At 30.9% G+C, this 10684-nt stretch overlaps 1 protein-coding gene across 1 annotated transcript; it reads left to right on the forward strand.

Annotated features, from left to right (window-relative positions):
* The first annotated feature begins 253 nt into the window (after positions 1-253).
* Positions 254-6695, forward strand: LOC115888981. Its single transcript, XM_030908880.1, has 5 exons — positions 254-389; positions 453-573; positions 641-2571; positions 2631-2829; positions 3528-6695. Exons 2-5 carry the CDS (start codon positions 453-455, stop codon positions 5093-5095), a joined length of 3819 nt encoding a protein of 1272 aa, XP_030764740.1. The 5' UTR covers positions 254-389; the 3' UTR covers positions 5096-6695.
* The last annotated feature ends 3989 nt before the right edge of the window (positions 6696-10684 follow it).

Genomic DNA, 10684 nt, shown 5'->3' on the forward strand with positions numbered 1-10684 from the left:
TACATGCGTCCTTATATAAAATAAAGTTTCTTGTATGCAACACACTGTGTTTTATTTATAAAATTAAACAAAAATAATAATAAATTTGAATAAACAATATTTGGCGACATAATTCCGGAAAAAGCCGAACCGCTCCGAAATTTTCAAAAGTTTTGGGTCGCGACCGCGACCGTTGCAAGGATAGCGCCAAATAGTGTTTACATTGTCCTTATGGGCACTTTCCAATCTAAACTTGTTTCATTTATCTATGGGCTCTTGTCAGGTGTGATAAATAAAAACAGATGGGAAATTTTATTTAATCAGTATTATACTTAAAATTTACTTTTTTACACACATCTTAAACTTTTCATGCAAATTACTTTATAAACGATTATTATTTAACTATCCAGGTAATTTTCTTTCCAGGCATTTTTCTCTCTAACACAAAAAATTTGACAACTTTCTTATTTTAGATGTCCAATATTATTCCACCTTTACTTAGCAACTCACCTCCTCCACCTCCAGATATAGATGAAGAAGATGATGATTTTGGAGATTTTGCTGCTCCAACTGATGTATCATTTGATTGTGATAGTAAGTACTTACTTTACAAATGTTGGTATACCCAAATGTTTTTAAAAATAAAATTAATTTTTTATAGATTACTCTTTACCTTCAACACCAACAGATTTACCAGATAAACAATTTGGAAGTTTTGTTCCAAATGAAATTTTAGATATTAACAGAAATAGTAATGAAGATATAAACCATATTTTTGGAACTGCAGAATTAGGATTATCAAAAGATTTTTGTGACAAAAGAAAAGATCAAAATTCAGCTTCTAAAGATATATATGAGAAAAAGAGTAATTCAAAAGATTATGATGAGTGTCAGGTTAAAGTAAATGAAAGAAGTCGTTTTGAAGAGAGTGCAAATTTAGGCGATGAAAAACATGTCAATTGTAGAAACAATGAAAGTGGTTCATTGAAAAGTGATACACCTGTTGTCTCTGATATCTTAGAAGATTTTACTACACAAACACACTTTATAGAAGATAATAAACCAAACAGTGTTCATATACCTAATGAAATCAATGGAACTAACTGTGATATAAAAGAAACCTCTATGGATAAAAATAAATCTAAAGATACTAGTAAAGAGAGTGTGAACCTAATATACAAATCAATACATAATGATTTGACAAATGGAAGTGTTGTTTCAAATAGTAGCTCTACCAACAACAAAGATTTAAATAATGAGTGTATTAAATATATCACAAACTCTTTTATAGAGTGTGAAAGTCATATTAGAAATACAGATGTAGATATCAATTTTAAAAATGTACCAATGACAACTATATCAAATGATGTTACTGAAACAAGTAGCGAATTAAATGATTCCTTTAATAAAAACAAAACTATGAATACATTACAAAACACATTTCTTACAACAGAAGTAACAATTGATCGTGATGTTGATATAAATAAAGAAAAAGAACAAGCCAAGACTAATTATCAAGCAGTTATTAACACTGAAGAAGATAAGTTTAAAATTGATAGTGGTTTTGACAGTTTTGAAACAGGAGTCCAATATACAACGGAAGAAAAAACTATAAAAGATATTGACAGTGATGATTTTGTCTCTGTGAATAAAACCTCTAAAGAGAAAAGTGATGCTAATAGTGAACCTATATTATTCGAAGTTGGTTCAAATAAAACTGACAGAGAGGACTCAGATGATGAGTTTTCTGAATTTAAATGCAGTAATAATAGTAACTTCACGTCATTTGTTGTTGGTTTAAATAAAATTCAGGATAACTCAGATAATGAGTTTGCAAATTTTAAATATGGTAGTCATAATGCTGAGCACAAATCTTTTGAATATAATTCAAATAAAGTTCAAATGGTTCAGTCAGATGACAAATTTGCAAGTTTTAAAACTGGCACTTACAACAGTGATCACACATTGTTTGAAGATAGTTCAGATAAAGACCAGAAGGATAAGTCAGATGATGAGTTTGCAGATTTTAAATGTAGTCATAATATTAGTCAAACCTTTGAAGATAATTCGAATACATTTCAAAAGGGTGTGTCAGATATTGAGTTTGCAGATTTTAAATGCAGGAACCATAATAGTGAGCACACATCAATCATAGTTAGTTCGAATAAGACTCAGAAGGATGAGTTAGGTAATGAGTTTGTAGATTTCCAGTGTAGTAGTAACAATAGTGAGCAGCGCACATCATTTGATGTTGATTCAAGTAATGTATCTACTACAAATGAAGATGATGATTTCGGTGAATTTGCAAGTACATCAAATTCTGAAAATGATAGTATTCAGATTGGTATTTCTACAAAACTGCTATTAAACGAGAAGGAAGCATTTGATAAATCAGTAGAAATACTTAAAAAAATGTTTCCTGTAGAAGATGTAGCTGCAAATAATTTTCAAAATAATGATTTTACTGAAAATGACAAAATTTTTAACAAAATTAAAAATGTGACAGAAACTCATGCTTTGTCATTCCACTGGCCTAAATCAGCAAGTCAAAATTTATTATTGAAAGCATTAAATATTGACTCTAGAAATATAGTAAGTATTTGGGATTTAAGAAATAAATTCTTAAATATGGCCATATTAACCTTTTTCAGTTATTTGGATCAGGTTGGAATTCTACAATGCCAAGATTTGCTGCTAATTTAAGTTTGACTCCTCTAGAACCAATAAAGTCTGAATCAGTCCTGCATGTATCAACTAGTGCAGCTGAATTGGAACCACAGAGCGCTGTTCAATTTGCAGTAAATAGTGAGATAAATTTTGGAAATTTGGCAGAGGCAGAGCAGTTTCATTGTGAGTATTTTTTAATTTTTAATCTTTCACTTGCTTTGTTTAAAGAAAAGAAGTTAAAATTCTTCTCCATTTGTGTTTGGTGAATTTAATTTCTTGAAAATTTATTGAATGGAAGTTTTTAAAGTTGTACTTACCTTAGACTAGTGAATACATATAAATTAGTTCCTTACAAAATATTTTTTTTATATCTGTGCTTATCATTCAAATTATAAATTCAAAATCCAATATTTAATACTCTATTGTTACCACATTACTAATAAGACCTCTCATATTTCTTAACTGCATTTTGACATCTGATCTGCAATATCTGTTAAATAAGTATTTCCTATCACAATATTTTTATATATGTATATTTTTCTTGGATCTTAAAAATAATACCTAATTTCTAATATGTTATTACTATTTTTCATGCTCACTATTGGATTCCCCTTTACATTATCCCTCTTCAATCCCTAAAATATCTCCAATTCATAATGATGTAGATTCTCAATTAATGCTACTAGATATAGAACAACTAGTAACACAGCCAGATATTCCTATTAAAGCTAATTCTCCATGCCATTCACCTATTTTAGATAACTGGGAAATATGGCTACAGCGTAAGTAATTACATTAATTAAATATTTGCGAAAATATATTTATAGTAATATGTGTTAAATATTGTTAATTCGGAATCTAATTGAAAAATATTGTTCAAGCTTTATCATCAAAGGATACTGACAAGTCACTACAAAATGTCAAAGGTGCCGATGCTACTTTGAAGATTGAATCTGAATCTGAATGTGGAATAAATAAAAATAATACTGAACAGAAAAGTACACCGATTATACACCAAGAAGATTTTGACGATTTTGTGTCATACTCTGAAGTTCCGTCCTCGGGTCATAACGTTCTGTTACGAGAAACTCACATATCTAGCAAAGATTCTAGTAAATCTGAAGATGATATTGTCAGTTGGCTTGAGCCTACAATTGTTACTCCAGAACTTTCACGACGAGAGCGTCAGTACGTGGAACCAGATGAAGAGTTTGATGATTTCCAAATGACTGTTCCAGATGACCAAACACCGAAAATATTAGATTCTTCTTCAGCATTAACTGTAAAGCCTTTAGAAAATGCAGTAGGGCAGAAACCAATATCTTATATTGAGAAAAATGCGACTCACACCTTTATAAAATCAGAATTAAATAAACCAAAAGAAAATGATGATGAGTTTGGTGACTTCACGTTTTCTTTACCTAAAGAAAAATCTACATTATCTGTGCCTTTTGAAAACTCTAAATTGGGAAATTCTAGTGGCGTTGTAGAGAGTATACCTACTCCAGCTTTAGAACCTCTTAAACCAAGTATCGTGTACGCACCAACAACATCCAAGGAAATAAGTTGGCCAGATCCAGGAATATCCGAGGAAGAAATAAAACGTTTTGAATCTTTATCCTATTCGCGGGTTAGTGACGATAATTTGAAGGACAAACATAAAGACCCTGGTATTACCGTCAAGAACAATATTGAAAGAAAAACATCTCCTGTAGTTGATTCTAGTGAAACGTTAAGAGGACAAAATGTATCAAGTCAAAAATTAAAACAGAGAACGGTGGATGACGATGAATGGTCAGATTTTGTATCAGTACAGTCATCACCTCTCCATAAGATAAAATCAGAAAAAGAGAGAAGTTCTACACCAGATTTGCCATTATCTGTATTAAATTTGGGCAATATACAACCGACCAAACAACCAATTCCAGTTATCACCCCCAATGGTTTAGTTCAAACCAAACTGGCATCCAACGTGTCGCTGAATTTCCCGATAATGCAAAATAATCGAATGTATCCTCAAACTCAAGGTCAAAGTAGTTCCAGTTATCAACCGTCGATAATAAGTAACCAGTTTGCCAGTCAAGCTTTTGGCGGTTTTGGTAACTACCAAGCTAATACGTCGACGAAATCTCAGCTACCTGAAAACGCAGATGATGATGAATGGAGTGATTTCGTATCACACGAGGCTTCAAGTCAGAAACCTTCTCATCCAAAAGGAAGTTGGTCCAATCAACCTAATCAGTTTTCTAGTTGGATGAGCGCCACGCCAAACATTATTACCAATCCAACTGCCAATTTGGAAGTGATAAGTTCTAGTGATCTAGAAAGACAAAAACAGCATAAAAGGGGTCCCAATACAAGTACACAAAGTAAAAAAAATAGTGTTCCGAACATGGCATTACCCGATTTAGACTTTTTTTCGCCGAGAAATAGGACTAATCGAAAATGACTAAAGGAGCAAGTTATGTTGTAATATGTTGTACTTAAAAAGTGGCCTCTTATTTGGTCGATGTAGATCTAAAATGCACAAAGTGATCACGATAAAATTTATTTATTTTCTTTTAAAATATAAAATCAGTTACAGAATAAATTGATTTTGTGAGTTCTCTAAACGTTTTAAAATTGGGAGGTTTAAAATCGAATCAGTCGTAAGAAGGTAGGAAATAAAACATTATTACAGAAAATTACATTGTTACGTTCTCTCAGCTCTCAGCTGCAAAAAGAAATAAATATAGCAGTGAGTAAAATTATATACGGTGATGTCAAAAATATATTCTTTGGACAATTAGTGTATAGGTAAAAACAATGGTGGTGTAAAAAGACAGAGACGAAATTATAGTAATAATTCCAATGATGTTAATTTATGAGGTATGATCGATAAAACGGCATCAATTAGGTTTGTAAATGACGATGAATCATTTTCTCTATTTATAATTTTATATATAAAATGACGGCGATCTTCGTTTCCAAGTCAACCCTGATGCCGTTTCTTTATCGTATCCTACTTTATTTTATTCGCTATAAATATTATTAAGGTATCTGTGATTGAAATTTGTTTGTTTTTATTTATTTTGCGATTTAATTTTGTTTCAATGTTATTTTAATCAAGATATATTGCTGCAAAGGCTGTAGATTCGAACAAGTTGAATAAACAATAACAATTATTACTTAATATTTAATAGTATTCATTGTATGTTATTCTATTAAGCTATTTAAGTTGGTTTATCAATTTCGTAGGATATATAAAAGTATTAATTTTACGTACTTTAATATGGACTAGATATATTTAATTAATATTTTCCAGTCATTCACAATGATGTGATTGAGATTAATATCTGCGTACTTTTGTAAAAATTGTAAAAATGTATTAAAACAATAATTTATTTTTGAAAAGTGATATTATTTTATTTGTCCATGAAAATGTTTTTGGGGGATATATAAGAAGGGTTTTATAAACGTATTATTTATCTCTACTTACTATAAGATTTACTTTTAATACAGTATTAGATAACTTTAGTGGGATTACTTTTTTTTCTGAATATTTATAGAGAAAAAAATAAAAAAATTTGAAAACCGTTTTTCTCTATTATGAGGGTGGTGGCTGATAATTATGTTAAATCAATTACCTATATTTTTTAATTTTGATTTGGCTGACAGTGTTTAATAAAGTTGCATTAGAGCATCGTTGATTGAAAGAATTGGGATGATACGCAATCTAATGGGCAAATTCGTGACAAGGCTGATTTGATTTCTTCTTACGTCTCAAATGTCGTACGGTGGAGACACCAATCGTTCTGCGGTCAACGCATAAAACACTTATTTTCTCTAATTCGGCCAGCGAAGGCATATCGAAGACGGTGTGGATCTGAGCGACAGTGTTGCCATATTAAAATGTGTAATATCTGTAATAAACTTGACGAAAATATCATTGGATGGAAAATCCGCGTTTATGTATTGAAAATTTATTCGTGTTAAACAACAAAAATAAAAATTCATTATAAGTACTGAATATTTCGTACGATCGAAAAAAAGTGATTTAGTTGGCTTGAAAATTAGGGTTATTGACATTTACCATAATATTTTACACGTGAAGTAACAGCGATCTTCATTTCCAAGCCAACTCTGCCGCCGTTCTTTGTTATATTATATTAAATTTTGTTTAATGATAGAAAATCCGTATTATTAACGTACTGTACTCAAAATCCGTAAATCTACGGATTAATCAGTAGTTATGGCAACACTGTCTCCGGCAACCATTCACTCTGTCGACTGAAATCAGAACTACGGTACAGTATTCCTTATCAGCTGCGCTGTAAAAGAACAATAGCGCGCAGCAGCGTAGAGCTAAACTAAATCTCGGAATTCTCGGACAGGCTGACGGTAACGCCAGCTATATCTCGACCAGGTTTTGTGCTACGAAATCGCCTATAAGGTTGCGCATTTTCTTATTTCTTCAATCAAGGGTTGTATGTATTATACAGTATGTCCCGGATTGTCTTTATAAGAGGAAAAACTTTTTTATTATTGACATTTAGAGGAAAATACATTCTTCATAAAGAGGTTTGCTTGTTCTAAAATGGTTAATCCCGTTTATACTTTTCCAAATTTCCATACCGTTTCTGAGAAAATTAAAAAAACATGAAAATATGGTTGAATTTTTTTCCTAAAAATCAAAAGGCGTTTCTATGGTAATATTTCGATTTCATTCTTCCACTCTATCAGGTTCTTATTAATTTTGATTAAGGTCAAATTTTTTCCTGTTGTTAAACTATCACATTTTTCTATAACTATTATCACCCTTTCCGTAGCATTGAACTAAATAAATGTTGTGCTTCTTGTAACATTTTAAAACAGCAAAAATATTACTAATTAAAATTCTATCAATAACAATATATCAAAGAATGAAATTGGAGTCATAGTACGAAAGCTAGCAACGTCGGAAAAACAAGTATTTTAAGACGTCTGGCTATTTGATATATCTTTTACTATGCTCTCTAGAACAGCATGCGGCCCGTCTGGCTGCCGGTAAACGTTGGGTTCCCTACTGCGCATTGAAAGAAGATTCTATATTTTTATTAGTCCTCTAAATTCTAGTTTAGTTAATATTTTTCTAAATTAATAAAAAATATAGGATCTTCTTCCGATGCGCAGTAGTGAACGCAACGGGTATCGGCAGCTAGACGGGCATGCTGTTCCAGAGAGCATAGTAAAAGATATATCAAAGAGCCAGACGTCTTAAAATACTTTCTCGAAAACGTTGCTATATAGCTCTTAGACTATGATATTACCATATAAACGCCTTTTGATTTTTAGAACTTTCAACCGTATTTTCCTGTTTTTTTTTAATTTTTTTCTAAAACGGTATGGACATTTGGAAAAGTATAAACGGGATTAACCAATTTAGAAGAAGCAAACATTTTTAGGAAGAATTCATTTGTTTCAAAATATCAATAATAAAAAAGTTTTTCCTCTTGTAAAGACAATCCTGGGACATACTGTATATCTTATTTTAATTCGTAGACTAATTTTATATTTTTATTTTATTCTATTAGTCAGCCATTACTCTTTAAATATTCATAATAAGTTTTTGAAAGTCGGTTGTTTATATAGGCAAGCACATTTAATATGTATTTCTTTATTTTTACATTATCACTGTTGTTTATAGAGTAGGTAAATAATATATAACATATTGTTATTGTATATCATTCCAAATAAATTTATTATAAGTAATATATCTATATTTTTTAAATTCCCCTTATTTATATTAAGGTGCGTACAGATACAGCGAACTAACGGTGTACGGTATAAACGAGCACATTAGTTTTTGTTAGGGTTCGCTTGTTTGAAGGCATATCAAAGGATGTTCGCTACATCGCAGCGAATTTGTTCGGTTGCGTACTGCACATTGAAAGGAGATCCTATATTTTTTATTAGCCATTTAACATTTAAATTCTAGTATTGAATATAAACCGAGCAGTCTCCATAGCGCGGCGCGAAAAGGTTCCGCCTATGAAGCAAGGAGTCCGAGTTCAAGACCGGCTCGGGGTATAGAACTTTTTATTTTATTTTCATTTATATTTTGATAGTAAAGTATGAAATAATTCTGGTGATTCAAAAAAACAAATATTTAATACTTTACTATCAGAATATTGTCAAGGTGTGTGTGATGACATCTGTCGGAGAAGGGAATAACCGCGAACGTGTTTTGGTGATTGAGGTTTCATCTTTAATACAGGACATTTGTTTGAAGCGCCATCTCTTAGACTCAAGTGGAAATAGAATTTACTGGTACCAAAAAGAACGTTACAGATAATTTTCGAACATTCGAGACGCGATGTATTTCAGGAAAATATTTTAACTTCTGTAGGGTGGCTCAAAAAAATGTGAGTGGACCTGGATAATTTTTTTCAAATGGAACACCCTGTATATTATTGCATTTTTGGCTTCTTTTCAGATCACTTTACACACCCCAAAGATATGAATAAATATATTTCGATAGTTTCAGAGATATTCAAAAATAAATCAAAAATATATATTTTTCAGCCCTTATTAAAAAAAAAATATTAAAAATACAGGAACTGTTCTGAAATCAAAACTATATTAGGTATTTACTTTAGATGGTCTGTACTTACTTTGCTATAAATATGAAAATCGTAAATCATACAGGATGTTCAAAATTCTACGCCAAACTTTCTAAAATATAAAATAATTTTTCTTCGTTTTTTTTAATGGAACTTTTAATGGCCTTGTATATTATTTTTTCAGTAGACGGAGAATTAAAAAATGAACATTTTTTGTATTTTAGAGTATTTCAAAATTTTTAACGGTTTCGCAGATATTTGCGGTTTTATATTTCATATGGCATTTTCCACAGTAAATTTTTATCAAAGCCACCCAATGATTTTTCTCTCGTATTTTACCATTGAAAGCGCCATATGATATAATACTGCGCGTATTCGGAAAACTATTAAAAATTTTGAAATACTTTAAATACAAAAATGTTCATTTTTTAATTCCCCATCTAATAAAAAAATAATATACAGGGTGTTCCATTTAAAAAAACAAAGAAAAATTATTTTATATTTTAGAAAGTTTGGCGTAGAATATTGAACATCCTGTATGATTTACGATTACCATATTTATAGCAAAGTAAGAATAGACCATCTAAAATAAATACCTAACATAGTTTTGATTTCAGAACAGTTCTTGTATTTTTAATAATTTTTTTAAAAAGGACTGAAAAATATATATTTTTTATTTATTTATGAATATCTTTGAAACTATCGAAATATATTTATTCATATCTTAGGGTTATGTAAAGTGATCTGAAAGGAAGCCAGAAATGCAATAATATACAGGGTGTTCAATTTAAAAAAATCAACCAGGTCCACTCACACTTTTTTGAGCCATCCTATAGAAGTTAAAATATTTTCCTGAAATACATCCTGGTACATACTTTAGGTCTACACTTAAATAAAATTCTCAAGTTTTTTATTCTAGGAGCTACAGATGCCCGACGCACTATTGCCGGACCCTGTATAGTGAGAAAATAAATTCGTTAAGTGTTTTATTGGGAGTTTAAATTAGTCGAACCACGGAATTCGTAACAATATAAACGAAAATAAAATAATTAAGTTTTATACCCCGAGCCGGTCTCGAACTCGGACTCCTCGCTTCATAGACGGAACTTCTGCGCGCCGCGCTATGGAGACTTGCTCGATTCAGTAGTGAACGCAACGTGTATTGGTAGCCAGACGGCCCACATGCTGTTCCAGAGAGCATAGTAAAAGATCAAAGAGCTAGCTTTCTTAAAATACTTTCTCGTAAACGTTGCTAGCTCTTAGACTATAATGGATATCGAATTATTAATTTCAGTCATTTTCCAATGAAACGCAGTTTTTGTCTGAAAGGCCATTCTCATATTATACTGAAAAAAACGTTCTTGTAGTTGCGATTGAAATAAATGGTGATATTCACCCTAAAATTCGTGCGTTGCGTTCTTATTGCAAATTTATTTTCCATTAATAAAAATTCTTCA

This window comes from Sitophilus oryzae, unplaced genomic scaffold (assembly GCF_002938485.1).
Source record: "Sitophilus oryzae breed Bouriz unplaced genomic scaffold, Soryzae_2.0 scaffold_810_pilon_pilon, whole genome shotgun sequence".
NCBI classification, from domain to species: Eukaryota; Metazoa; Arthropoda; class Insecta; order Coleoptera; family Curculionidae; genus Sitophilus; species Sitophilus oryzae.

Bases quoted from the DNA above. Each gene is read 5' to 3' on its own strand.
- LOC115888981 (XM_030908880.1), top strand. From the start codon at position 453: ATGTCCAATATTATTCCACCTTTACTTAGCAACTCACCTCCTCCACCT. The intron at 2,572-2,630 runs GTAAGTATTTGG...AACCTTTTTCAG, and splicing joins ATATTGACTCTAGAAATATA to TTATTTGGATCAGGTTGGAA. The intron at 2,830-3,527 runs GTGAGTATTTTT...ATATTGTTCAAG, and splicing joins AGAGGCAGAGCAGTTTCATT to CTTTATCATCAAAGGATACT.